Source organism: Oreochromis niloticus, linkage group LG23 (genome assembly GCF_001858045.2).
Source record: "Oreochromis niloticus isolate F11D_XX linkage group LG23, O_niloticus_UMD_NMBU, whole genome shotgun sequence".
In the NCBI taxonomy this organism is placed as follows: Eukaryota; Metazoa; Chordata; class Actinopteri; order Cichliformes; family Cichlidae; genus Oreochromis; species Oreochromis niloticus.
Window position 1 is genome coordinate 36,699,326 of NC_031986.2, and position 14,527 is coordinate 36,713,852.

Below are 14,527 nucleotides of genomic sequence, written 5' to 3' on the forward strand. Positions count from 1 at the left end.
CACTAGACTCACTGTCAAAAGGATATATAAAGGTAATTATCATGTTGTCTTGGTGATACTTATATATGGTAAATAAAGTTGGACTTTTCATCCAAACTTTTGTGATTCCTAAATCATTCATCCGTCAACAGTTCACAATAACTCCCACTCCTCTTATAGTATTGGTCAGATTTCTGTGAAACTCCAATGATTTGTCCTCGCTATCTCCTGTGAGCCTCCTTGACTCCTAAATGAGTCTTAATTTTCATAAGTTTGTGCAACACAGTTAGCCAAAGACAACAAAACTGCTCACTTTCTTTCTGGACTTCAAACATTGCAATAACTTGTGAACTGTGATGGATCATGAGCTGCTACGTCATTGACGTCAAAATAGGTGCATTACTCGTGTCCGCCTTAGGGAGTGGGATTACAGTGCTGCACCGCCTTTGTACAATTAAAAAACAACTGAGAAACATTCAGTTTTGTTAATAAAAGAGTGCTTGTTCACTTATTTCCTCAGATCAGTTGATTTCATAAGAGAGAGCCATTAAAATATATTCAGATTAACTGAGAATACTTAAGTTGATTTAATAAGCACTCTCCTATAATCGTCACACATGACTTCACTACTTGTGGGTTCACCTAGACAGAGATACTCTATACTCGAATTACACGCCCCGCTGGACGTGCTCAGGTCTCAGGTCGCACTCTATAACCCATAACTCAGATTTCTTGTAAACTGGCAGGCAGCGGTGTTTTCTCAGCTCCCAGCACCAAACCGAATGAGAGGAGAAGTTAATTAGCAAATGAGCAACAGGTGTTCTAATTACACCACCTGGTATTATTTCCCCACCTCTTTACCTGGCGCTTAAGTTTGCCAACCTAAGAACTGCATTGTTTTGTTAACTTATCTAGATTTAAGGTGTGCCTGCTCAAAATTTTACAGCCTGTCGTTGCTGTCTACGATATTTCAATAAAAGCAGGTTTAAGAGGCCAAGTAAATATTTCAAGAATGTTTTAAAGCAACGTTTGTTAGTCACTGTAGTTACTGTCATGAATCTTTGCTGCACTTTCACCTATTACTGTTACTCATTGACCTCATCTTATCACTTCAGGGCCTAAATAAATGGATTTACTGACCATACAAACATTTCATTAGTATCTTTACTGGACTCACAGCGTAATTTTGGCTCAGCATCCAGTAAATTATGTGCAGCTGTATTCATGTGATTATTTTTAGGTTTTCGTACGTCTGTGTGGTTTCATTTAAGATACAGTATATGAAGTAAGTCTGTTGTCACAGGTATGATTCAACTGCGGTTTACATTTGTTTAGGATTGTTGGAATTTTTTGGATTGGTTAATAGGCCGATAGCTGGTTTATGTGACCTTGAATTGTCACATTGTGTACTGTATTTGTGACTAAGACACTTTGACCAGCATTCCTGCACGCTGACTGAATTTTTTTTGCAGCTTTCACACTGCATTTCATTCCTGCATTTCCACCCGAATTGAACTCTTACTGAACTTCTTCATTATTTGGTTATTATGAAGGAATCTAAACTTTCACCAGTGTGCATTCTTGTTCAGATAGAAACTAATATTTGGATTGTGGAGTCGATATTTTAAAGTTCAAATTTACTCTGGTGTTTTGAATGGTTTTGTAGGGCATTCCACCACCTCTTCCTTTTCTCAAATATTTACAGGTCGATCCCTCTTAAGAACGTTTCTGCGAAGAAACTTAACTCTTCTAAAGCTTCTATAGAAGATCTACAAGAGGCATTCTGTCCAGCATTTAACAGAATTTTGACCCCTCATAGTAACTACAGCTCCTGCAATATGATCTCTGCTTTTGAAGACAGTGACTGGCACTAAACGTCTCATAAAACAGCCATTCAAAATCTCTTTTTAAATAAATCTTTATTTAATAAGTAAAACTCCTTAGATTGCTACAATTTCTTTTTTGCACGAGTTTTATGAGCCCAGAGAGGCAGCATTAACATTGCATGATTTCTCCGTCAGGGTCGGGGAGTGACTCATCTCTTTGACAAATGCAAGTCTAATGTTGGGAGTGCATCATATGCACATCATATGTACAACCCAGCTAACATCACGTGTTTGCTCAACAATAATCCACAAACTGAGCTACTCACGGCCTTAAATGGCACTCATATTGAAAGCAAATGCCCCGGCTCCCTGACCACATGTTTTAATTAGCTTAAAAAACAAAACCCTCCAGAGATACAAGAGTAAGATAAAGCGAGTGCATGCTTATGATATACTCCCTGACTCAGTTGTAATATGTCTAAAAATAGCGTATATTTCCATGCAATCTTAGATGGACTTTGGCAGTGTTTGTAGCTAGCAACATGGTAAACAGTAATCCGCTGAGGTGATAAAAGGGAATGAAAAAGAATAAAAACCACCTACACAATGATCTCAGAGTTTAACATTTTAACTCCAGATTTATCCCACAAAGTAAGGCCTTCTGTTTTTTTCTGATTTTTAGGATTTCAGCCAATATCACAGCTGGTGCAGACTTAGTTTGACCACAGGTGTGTGTGAGTGTATTTTGGCTATTGATCAATAGTGGTATAAGACAACCATGCATGCTTTAAATGATTGCTTGGCTACTTTTACCATCAAAAGAGACATTTTAAGCAATTTTTACCCCCAAAATCTGCACTGTATGCCGTACCAGTCTCAATATTACTAATAGGTGTAAGTTAAATATTTTACCACAGCTAATGTAACATTAGCCATGCATAATTCACAAAATAACATCAGTATTCATATTGTACAAAAACATCTTTGATAACATTTTATTTTGCAGTATATTGCATGTTTCTGTTTTCATTGCAATTGCTGGCTGTCACAACTCGTACACAGAAGGAGAAAGCAACCAACGCAGTTTTGGTCGCTGTTAGCGGGAAGCCAGTTGCAGATATTTAATGAGCATAGATCACTGGCTGAAATGTAAAAGCTGAATATGGAATACACACATGTTTGAGGGAGGCCTACTTTATTAAGCAATGAAAAAGACTTGCCTGGAAAAGAGTTTGATCCCTGCTTGTCTGAATCTGAGAATGACAAAGATCCTCAGTGAAGCTTATCTTTTGTATAAAACTGAAAGCGTAACATGTCACAAAGATTCCATTTGCAACGATAATGTCGCTTTAGTCTCACTGCATGGTGGCAAAAAGAATACAAACAGTTGGCTCATTATGGTGGCAGTAATCAGAATTTTAATTCACGTAAAAAACAACTTTATTAATCCTGCAGGGAAATTGCATCATGGGTAATTTTCATTACAGTTGTAGCCACAGGTTACGGTGATCTGTCTAAATCAGTGTAACCTTCCCTCTTGCAATGCACACTCTGAATTTTCCATTTGGCCCTTAGCCTCTGCTGATTAGAGGGCAAGCCCTCAGCACTCCTTGGCTGCTGGACGCACAAATGATTTTTAATTTGTGCAAATGTAACAGTTGAGTGAATCCACAAAGGTACAGTGTGAAAGAAGGATGTTATCAGGGTTTCTGCTGTCAGGGTTATCGGGTTGTTGTTGTTTTTTCACACAACTTTTTAAAAATGACACAGCTCTGACTAATTCAAGGTCATGCAAGCTTTTTGCCTAAAAATGTCATCAGTAATTTAAAAGTACTGAATGTTTTTGGCACACAAAGTCCAGATCCACCGTTTATCGTCCTCATCAGAGTGAATCTCAGAATCTGAGTTTTTATGGGCATGCACAAGGAGAAAACATGTCGCTGCTCACGTCAGTGAAAGTAAGCTACATTTTGTCACAGTTACTCAGACAGTGGACAGTGATTTTGCTCACACTGAATAGAAGTTGTAAAGCCTTTACTGCCAGTGCGTGCAGAGTTACTAAGTATGAGTATGCTCAGGGAAGGCAGCTAGCCAGGGAAAGGTCAGACCTGGTGGGAGGCTGTTTGTTGGAACAAGTATGTACCAGTCTGGTGCATACTGGAAACTTTGTGCTAATAGTGTTGTTTTCTGAATCAGTGTTCATAGAAAATAAGTGTGTTTTAATTGAAATAATAAATTTATAATAAACATATTTTTAAAAAAAACCCCCAAACAAAACAGAACTATATCAGTAAAAAGCGCACCTTTTGTATCAGGTCAAAAGACCTTTTTTTCTGGCTTCCCATGTTTAATTTTTCACCTGTCGTGTGTAAGTATATGCCAGGTTCCTCGTGACGTGATTAGGTGTTATTAGTGCAGCAGAGCACACCTTTTACCCTGTTTATCCCAGAGGGGGAACAACCTTTAAACAGAACAGAGTTATTTAGTTTTACCATTAGGTCATTTTATTGGATTTAAGGATTTTACTTTGTTTGTGTAATGTGCTCAGTTTAGATTTTATTTCTGAAAAATGTTTAGCTTTAGATAAAGTTTTTATTTATTGCTTTTAAAACAATTACAATATAAGGGTATTTCTTGATATATATATTTTGTTTCTAACTTTTCTTCATTTAATTTTGTTTTGTTAATTTTAATACCCTTACCAAAATTATTGTTGTAATAGGTTATTGTTGTTTGATGATTTTATTATTGTAGGAACGGGCTTAATTTAATGTTAATAGCTTTTCTAAAATATTAATTTACATATACCTATAATTGTATTTGCTACTACTTTGAAAAGAGAGAGAGAAAGAGAGCAACATTATAATATAATGATAATGTTATATAAAGAGTTTAGATAGTGGGTTGATAGAGCAGCCAGGCCTGCAAAAAATTAGCCATTGTGGGTATAGACAAGCAAATACACTGGGAATTTAATTATTTTTAATTGATACATTTTTAAAGCCTTCTGTTTTTACCACAAGGGAATTAAGTGATTTTAATCAGTTTGAAAAGCATAAGCTGAACTGCACTGAACTGAAGTGTTTTTCATCCTCACACAATGTTTACTGGATATCCAAAATATCAAATCTCTCCATAATGTAATCCTCTTATACTGTTTTGTGTTACTTGTTTAAACGTATTATAGATTTTTTTTTATATATGTGTGTAAATATATATATATATATATATATATATGTATATATATATATATATATATATATATATATGTATATATATATATATATATATATATATCAATTTCCATCTCTTCAAACTTTGATATAAATTGGCTTTATACATTAATGGGCATTTTGACATTCACCAGCAGAAAAAAAGGGTAAACTAACCCAGTCAGTGACCAAGCATGAATAACACCAATTTATCTTCTGTCAGTTCAGCACATTATTTTAAAACATTGTATTGTGTTGCAGTTTGAGACAACAACCATGTGCCCATGCAGATTTGACAAAAGCTGCAAAAAAACCTCGACACTGAAAAATTGATCATATCCAGCCACGGCCGCTGTGTGCTCAGTTGTTACTTAGCTGCTGTGGACCTTTACCCGTCAGCATGCTGTAATTACATACTAGCCTGCGTACTGCTGTAAAACCATCAGAACTGCAGTTAATAAGTAGATTAACCTGCCTTTCAACAGACTGGTGATGATGTGACTGCTAATGCTGTTAGTAAAAAGATGCACAGTTCATAGTGTCGCACACTTTCACCTGTGAATTCGTACAAAACACAAAGGGGAAATGTAACAATGCTTCACACATATATGCAAATGCTGACTGTAAAATGTGTAATTTGAAAACATTGATTTGGACTTGGACAAATGCACAGCACACAGCACTTACACTAAGTTCTGTTCAGTAAAACAGGAAACAGAAGCACACAAAGCAACATTAGTTAAGGACTGTAGATTGTTTTTTCTTATGCACAAAATACACTGCAGTATTTCTGCTTGCTGTCTATTTTTAAGTCCTTCTTTGGATGACGGTGGCGAGCTTTTTCCTCTCAGCTGAAGTTGTTGTAATTGTAGCATTTCGATATGCCATTTTAAATTAGGCTACAGAGTACGTGCTTTATTGTTACTACGTATGCACTGACTACAGCTGTTAATTAGTGGCAGAGTGTATCCCAGAGTGTGCAGCAGTAATTTACTAAAAAAAACCCTGTCAAGTGTAGTCATAGTTTTATAAAAGAGAAAGAGCAGCCTGTAATTGCAAATGTGCACAACAACACAGAGTTTTTAGAAATGTGAAGATGAGACTATAAGGCAGGTTGATGTAAAAAACAAAGAAAGAAAGAAAGAAAAAACTGTCAAAGTCATTTCCTGCTTCATGTTGTAATTTTTTTTATTCTTCTGCTTTCTATTTATGTCGTTTTCTGCAACGCTTATTCATGTTTAATAAAAATTTTTTACTCTTGCATTTTCTTCTTTAGATTTTTACGTGTGTTGCTGCTGAGTCGTCCCTGTGACAGTTTTTATGTTGTTCTAACTTTACTATGCATGTCGCTCACTGATCGCTGGCGGTGAGAAAGCTAACATAGCGTGGAAGGCTCTAATAGCTTCTTCACAGCTTAAGGGTTAGCAGTTTTGAGGTATTTTTACTTGTTTATTCGCCTTAATTTTTTACTCAACCGCTCACTGTGGTCAAGTGAGTTGTCTTCTTTCACTCAGTTTATGTTTTGTGTAACACTGGAGTTCATTTTTGTCTGTTGTCAGCTCTATTCAGTGAGAGCAATGAAAGGAGAAAATGCCATGACAACAAATAGCAGCAGCATGCAGCAATGACTCAAACAGAGCTGACGTGAGAGAAGTGGAAATACATTTGCTGCATAGAAAAACAAATATCAAATTTAGTAAAATTGCATTCTTTATGTACTTATTTCATTGTTTATTTTTATTTTAGTTTTTTGCAAAGTCACCCTTAATGTTGCCACAGAAGAATGATTCCCAGTATCGTCTTCTGAGTGAGGCATACATTAACTTAACACAGGAAGAGGATCAATACTTGGCAGAGGTTAACACTCAAAACCAAGACATCTGGATTTGAGTCGTAGAAGATAAGGCAGAACTAAAAGTAAACGAAAAGTAAATTTCTGGTTTTACATTCATATTGTGGCTGCAAATGAAAATTGATCCATGTCTGCTACTCAGTTTTGTTACTCACCAAAATAGGACGTCAAATCATTGGCCACTCATTGTCCAGTTTTGTTGTCAAATTAAATATCATTTGTTTAGGAATTAAAAACCCAAGTGATGTCAAGTTATTAGAAATATGCTTTTTATATTAGTCAATTTATATAGAAAGTCTGGGTAGTCCTAGAAACACACATTTTATTGTCCTCAGCTGATCCCTTGAGTTGCCAAGTGTTAAATGAGTTTATAGCATAATGATGACCTTGAATGTTAATAAGTCACTTTACCGCTTGTTAGGAATGCAGTCCTAGAAAGAGATCTCTCAAACTACTGAATATCTACCTTTGTTAACTTTTCAGGTCGTAAAAGTGTTATTTTCTTAACTCAGTCTTCAGAACTGTTTTTAAGATTGTTCAAATTCACCATGACCAAATCATAAACATACTTGTTTGTAAGTTGATTATGAACATTTGAATATGTTCAGTGCATGCTAATCAAAGATAATGCATTCTGATGTCATACTGGAGAAAGTCATGTTGCCTCTGTGGTGCTGAAGCGGCTGAAATATGTTACCCATGCAGACCCTTTGTAAACATTCCTGAGCTGCACACTGAGATTGCTGACTGGTTTTGTGTGTGAACGTTTGTATCCTAATAATAACAACTACTGTAAAATTGAATATATCTCACAGCTCATAAACCTTTATAATCTCAGTGGCTTTTGTAACTACTATCTGTTCTAAAGAATGCTTCAGTATTCATATTTACACTCTCATGCAGTGCTATTTATTTTATCATTGTTTTAAGGGTCAGCTTAAAGTGCTCTCCAGCTTTTCTTTGTGAGCTGGGCACCTATACACCTAAAACATGTGTAACAGCAATAAACGGGGCAAAAATCCAGAAAACTGAAGATTAAACACTTTACCTGATCTCCAGAATCTAACACTGATAACAGAAAAGCTACCAGCCACAAAACTTGGCACACACACGTTGTATCTGACTGCGCTCATTTCTCGGCTCTCAGTATGTCTTAGAATGTTTCTCAAAGAGGAGTGAGGCACTTGTTGACACAAATAGATGAAATATCTGGACTTAATTATATGTTTATGTCACCAGCGCGCTCACTAAATCATCCTACTGTTTAAATGTAATGTGACAAAAACACCAGACGCTCATTAAAGCTGACAAATGGATGACGTGTACCGAGCTAAATGTCAGAAATTATAAATGCGCACAACTTTTGAGAGTTTTAAAAGTTGGAACGACAGAGGGCTGATATCTCATGTGTACTAGTAATGATTAAGTAATATATAAAACCATAAAATGCAGGATTAAAGTCTCCGTTTGATCTGAATGCTCTGTACTTTAAGTCCTCTTGTGCTCCTGGATGTCATAAATAGAGGACAGGCAGTAATCAGGTGTGGGCGGTTGTGAGGGAGGAGCAGGTACTTTGATTGGGTTCATAAGGTCAGAGGACTACAGGACAGGCAGAGCCAGTATTGGCTGTGCTAAGGCCTTAAATAATGTAATCTTCATCTAAATCTTAGGTAAACTGATACTTTATTAATGCTACTTCAGAACTCATGACTCCAGCTTACAAGACATTTTCTTTAGTTATAGTCAACACATTTTTTTAGCATTAGGAACAAATCAAATCAAGATGTACTGTGACTGTATTTAAGCTAAACTTTGCTTGTTTTGAGAGAAGTTCCTCTCTCACAGACTTGTTGTTCTAAGGATCATCAGATATGAAGCGCAGATAGAAGAAGACTTTTTCTTTTAGCAACCCTACAATGAATCCTGTGATATCTCAGGTAACATGATTGTACTGCAAATAGTGAAGAATGTCCTATCCTTAACTATAAATAACTTGGAATTCTGGGTTATCAACAGAAGTGATGAAACTAGATAAAAAGTAACTAGTATGCACTTGAAAATGTGTGTTGTCTTATATTTAGTACCCTTGTGAGCTGAATATCAGATGAACTGATTCATATATCGGTGACTACAAGCTTGTGTGATGTCAGTGAGATAACAAGATGAACATAATGACAACGGTGCACTTTAAAAATAGCAATTTTTTATTTACAAATATTTCAGAGTCTTAAATACTGAGGGATAAAATAAAATTTGCTAATAACGATACATTTGAAATGCTACAATAAACATCTGTATTTGAAATGTTGAAAAAAACCTTAAGGCTCCTTCCACATGTCTTATGAAATATAAAAATAACTCATAACATTCACAACCATCCATAATTAAGATATTACCAGCAGTAAATCTTATGATGTTTTACTAAAAAACATCATAAAACTAAACATCACATGGCCAACAACAGTCAGTTAATAATATGTGCAACACTTCTGTTCATATTCTCCACCAGTGTTCACTACAATTCTCAGTGTATCACCCATTAAAAGGGAATCAATAATATATCACAACCTGAGAAGTGATGAACAATTACAAGTCATATCATAAATACATTATTGCATTTAGTTTTGCATATAGATACAATTTAACTAAATACATTAAAATTGTGTTCTTTTAGTGGCCTCCTTTGTGTCCTCATCTTTAGACATGGCTGGGTTATCGTACATCTCCAGACTTGGCTTCCTGCTCGTCTCAATGGCTTCAACCTCCTCATTTTTCTTGCAGCACTTGCAGCATTTGCAGCAGCAGCAGCAGTGTTTGCCACAGAAGCTTGAAGCTGAGGTAATGATGCTATCCCACGGGGCCATCGAATGCAGGGGCCGGGGTAAAAAGTCCCAGGTACGGAGGAACTTGGGCAAGAAGCGTCGGCAGCGAGATTGCATCACATTGACAACGATCACAAAGATAATTAAAGCAACGAAAGGCACACCGACGCCGACCAGTACTTTCCAGCCAGCCATTGACAGACCAAAGACAGTCAGGGGGAAAACCAAGAAGACCACAATCAGGTAGATGATAGCAAACCAGCGATATTTGGCAGTTTTGTTCCCTAGCCCTCTAGCCAACCTGATGGGCAAGCGCATGAAAGGGATCGGGTACCACAGTACAATGCCAAAGATGTTGAAGAAGAAGTGGCAAAGTGCAATCTAGAAAAAAGCATAGAAAGATTGGACTTAAACAGGACAACCACTGTGTGATTTCAAATAAAAAAATAAGGGCAAATAAATAGATTTTCCTTAAAAAATATTTAGTTTTGTTTTTGGTAAATATACGCTTAAAGGAATTGAAGTTATTGTAATGCATCGCTTGGAAAGCTGGAATATCTGTGCAAATTTTCATGGCAATGCATCAAAATAATTTAGTCACACTGAAAACCAAAAATGTTGTCGTGTAAGTGCTGCTGACAGAGTAGTGCCAAACACTGCATTTTCTATAACGGCCACTTGAGGCTGACTCAGAATTCCCAGACTTCCAGATTCAAAAGCTCAAATTTATACTAAAAATAAACTTGTTTACAGCCAGGCACAAAAAACCCTTCAGCCTCTGTGGATAATTTCCCCCTTAAACTGGTGGGCTATTTCTGTATTTTATCACATCTCTCACATTTAACTTTTTTAAGGCTTAAAGCCTGTCTAATAACACAGACTGCTGTGAAGGTCTGACAGTTTGGTTAGACTTGGTGAGTGATTCTTGGTGAATTGGGCAAACTGGGTTTCCACAAACCACCGAGTGACATCATTGTGGCTACATCCTTCTTTTATAAACAGTCTATAGTCTGAACCAATTGACCAATGAGCATCACCTAACATAGCTGTAAGCAGGCATATAAGAACAGTTTTTAATAGTTTCTTACCTGAAGAGAGTTGTCTAATGTTTCTCCAGGGCTAGCCATAGCAGCAAGAATAGATGTTGTTGTTGTACCAATATTTGACCCCAGCGTCAGAGGATATGCTCGTTCAAGGCTAATAACACCGATACCTGACAAAAAAGATGAACAAAATATAAGATCTGGTGTCAATTAAAAAAGACAAACAAAAAAGAAAAAAAACCCAACAAAAGAAGAATCAGAGGGAGACTGGTTTAATAATGGCTTACCAACAAGAGGAGTTATAGCTGAGGTGAAGACAGAGCTACTCTGAACCAGGAAGGTCATCCCGGCTCCCACCAAAATTGCAACATAGCCCATGAGAAAGGTGAAGGGGAAGGGTAGGTCTGTCATCAAAAAGAAACACATGATGTGAACATTATATCAATATGACCAGAGAAAATAAGCATTTCATTCTTAATAGTAAATGTGTCTGAGCTTTCTCCATCACACAACAGGACCGCTTGACCTGAACGTGAGCCAGAAGCAACAGGAAGGCTGTGCCTGTGTCGCTCATCAAGCATCACCACAGAAGCAGATGTGCTGACTATCAAACAGGCTGAAGGTCACGTGCAAAAGGCTCGTTCTGGTTTTGTACCTGTGTTGAGCACCTTCTTGATCAGCACAGCCACCTGGCCCTTCAGCATGGAGTTGAGCAGCTTGACGATGAGGATGAGACAGGTGCAGAGGACGAACAAAGACGCAGCCAGCAGAATGAGGCCCACGGCCAACTCTGACAAGGTCGTATTGGCAAAGATGTGATTGCCTGCAAAGGATGGTGAAAGAGACTGACATTTAGAGTCAAATCTGGTAAACCGAGCTCTTGTAAACACTAAAGATTCAGAAAAATTGTAATTGTAAAATAAGCTAGTCGAGATCAGTTTATGATTTTATGTAAATGTAAACGAAAACCTTTTCTTAGTTACAAAAGCCGAGAATCCATTTTCTTAAACCTAAGCATCAAACCATTTAGTTTAATTGGAAGCAGTACGCTTTGAAGAAGTGATCCATTTTATGGTCATGTGACACTTCAGCCAAACAACATGAATGGACCTATTGAGGAGGTAGACGGGTTAAGGGAGAGTATTAGCTGAGTCACTGTAACGTCTCAAAGGTGGTCATTGTCTCAGCTTCGGAGAATGTGGTCTAAAGAGGTTGTTGTGGCCGAATGGCTCTCATATTTCACCGAGCTTTAGCAGATCAGGTAATCCTAATTGGTTTGAAAATTTTCTTTTTCCCCCTTCAGAAATTGGCATGGATGTATGCTCACATCTCTTAATGTAATTGGTAAAAGTCTCATTCATCTGGGTCCAAGTCTGGTTTCCGTCCTCCCAGCAGATGCCACCTGGTGGGCAGGTGCCCACTGTCACATTCCAGAAAGTCTGAAAGAGAAAGCAGAAAGTATAAGAACAAAAGCAAGCCTCGACGCAGTGGCTACTGTAGCTCTACGGCGTAATCTTTTAGTGACTGCAAGCAGCATTCAGCCTCTTTAGAAAGTATGAGCTAACACAAGGCAACATTAGTCATCAAGAGAAAAACCTGATCTAACCACAGCTTTATGTGTGTTTTTACAGTTGTAAATACTAGTTTTGTAACTAGGTCTTGTTGATTTCTTACCATGTTGGTCTCTGTTTTGCACCATTTTTTTATCAGACTCTTGTTCATGCCAACCGGGTCATCAGTGGCAATTGCAGTGATAACAGATTTGTCGAGCTAAGAGAAGAAACAGCTTTTTTAATTTTTAAAAAATGGCATTCATACTTGATATTGATAGCATGGCACGGACTTATAGTTACCTGGATGATGGATTTTGTGAGAGGGTCTGTGATGACCTTGAGCAGTTCAGGGGCGTCTTCTCCGGACTCGAGATGAAAAGAATCGATGATGAGTTTGGTGACTTTGTACAGAACACCTGTGGCAGCTTCCAGCGGCAGAAGAATCAGCACAGAAAGCCAGTTGAAGAAGTCGTGGACTGTAGCACCAGCAAATGCCCTGAAAAACAAGAACACTCGGTCTAACATCTGCTAGAAACAGTTTGTAGAGTTAGTGTAATATCTTTATGTTTGCATGCTGTCGTTTACCTGCGGAACTCATTCCGATCTCCTGCCTGCATCATAGCCACAATAGTGTTGGTGACAGATGTTCCGATGTTGGCTCCCATGATGATTGGCACTGCCATTTTAACTTCCAGTACTGAAAAAGATAATCGACATTTCATTCACGCGTAATAAACTAACACTGCAGTCACTGTTAGTATTTTTAAGATATAAATATCACACATTAAACATTTAGATTGTTTCTCAGAATAAGCATTTTTGAAACTGTCACCTAGAGGTTCTATTGTGAGTTTACGACACATTTGTTTGACTATACGGGTCTGTAAAATGTGTGCACGTGCCTCTTCCATATATATCTACTTACGTCCAGAGGCGACCATGCTGACCACGATAGAGGAGGAAGTGCTGGAGCTCTGCACCAGCACTGTGACTAAAACCCCGATCACCAGCCCAGCCACAGGGTTAGTTAGCACCTCACTGTTTTTGAAGATGTCACCAGCAGCTCGGCCTGTACACACACGCACACACTGAGGTGAAAATACAGCTCTCCATGCACATTACATAACGTGGAAGTGGTTCGTTTTTGTTTGCTTATTTGTTTGTTTGTTTTTTTACCTCCCACTAGCTGGAAAGCAGAGCTGAGAACATCAAGTGAGCAAATAAACATGTAGAGAAGTCCAAGCAGTAGAACCAGCTTCAGAATAGCGGTTAACACTCTTAAAATCTTCCCCTTTGTGTCTAGATCTGTTAGCAAAAAAGACACAAAGCACTGAATCAGTCTGGTATTGTGAAGAGATCCACGCTGTATAGAGCAGTTGCAAAAGCGTGCTGCCTTACCTGACCACTTGACCCCAGTGTCTGTCAGCTCTGGAAGATCCCAGGGATCCTCCGAAGCCTCCTCATTCTCCTTCACCAGAACCAGAGTGGAGTAAGCCGGTGGGAGACGCTCTTCTTTAGACAGAGACTTCTCATCTAAGGAAGGGATTGCGGGGGAAATTGTGAGAAAGTAAAGTTGCAATAACAGTTTAAGGAGATCCAAAGTATCCACAAGAAAAGGACATACCGATAGAGGAGGAGTTATCTCCCTCTACTTCTGGTCTAGGAGCCATGACTATCTGAGAAACAGAAAGAAGGCAAGAGCTTCAATAGTTTTAGTGTTAGAGTCTGTATTATTCACCTTTTCAAAAATAAAATGGCTATCCCCCAAAAACAATCTATCACACTTTTTACTCTATCCACTAAGCAGCTGTGCAACAGTCAGCGTAATCCAAGATGAAATTCTAACTTTACCACATCTGTATCTGCTCAGCAGTTGATCATAATTAAGACAACAAAGAAACACAATAGTGGTAGGACTGTTACACCCGTGAAAGACAATCAGCAATAACATCTGTCCAAATAGCGGATATTTTTAACGCAAGCCACTGAATCCTCCAGCTTTTTCTCGCAAATATCCTCAAGATTGCAGGTGGCCTCGGTCCTGTCGAGAAAGATAACGATGGCAGCCGGTGTACGCACCTGCAGCGGAGCGCTTTTGTGTCCAGATCTCTGAGAGGGGAGCAGGAGGCTTCACCTGAGTTACCTGTTGCTCACTCCGAGGCTGAGTGCTGCTTTTATAGCGCGCGCAGAGCGCACACCCGCTGCTGACAGTTCAAAGATCACGCACACATGTGCAGCAG

General features: G+C 38.1%; 1 protein-coding gene across 1 annotated transcript; it reads right to left on the bottom strand.

Moving 5' to 3' along the window:
• Window positions 1-9,052: 9,052 nt before the first annotated feature.
• On the bottom strand, window positions 9,053-14,527 carry slc34a2b (solute carrier family 34 member 2b). The gene is made up of 13 exons (XM_013266173.3): window positions 14,367-14,527; window positions 13,912-13,963; window positions 13,686-13,820; window positions 13,464-13,592; window positions 13,213-13,356; window positions 12,873-12,984; window positions 12,588-12,783; window positions 12,409-12,504; window positions 12,062-12,173; window positions 11,390-11,557; window positions 11,022-11,138; window positions 10,780-10,904; window positions 9,053-10,072 (listed from the first exon to the last, which is right to left on the bottom strand). The coding sequence occupies exons 2-13, from the start codon at window positions 13,955-13,957 to the stop codon at window positions 9,524-9,526; spliced, it is 1,929 nt and encodes a 642-aa protein (XP_013121627.1). The 5' UTR covers window positions 13,958-13,963; window positions 14,367-14,527; the 3' UTR covers window positions 9,053-9,523.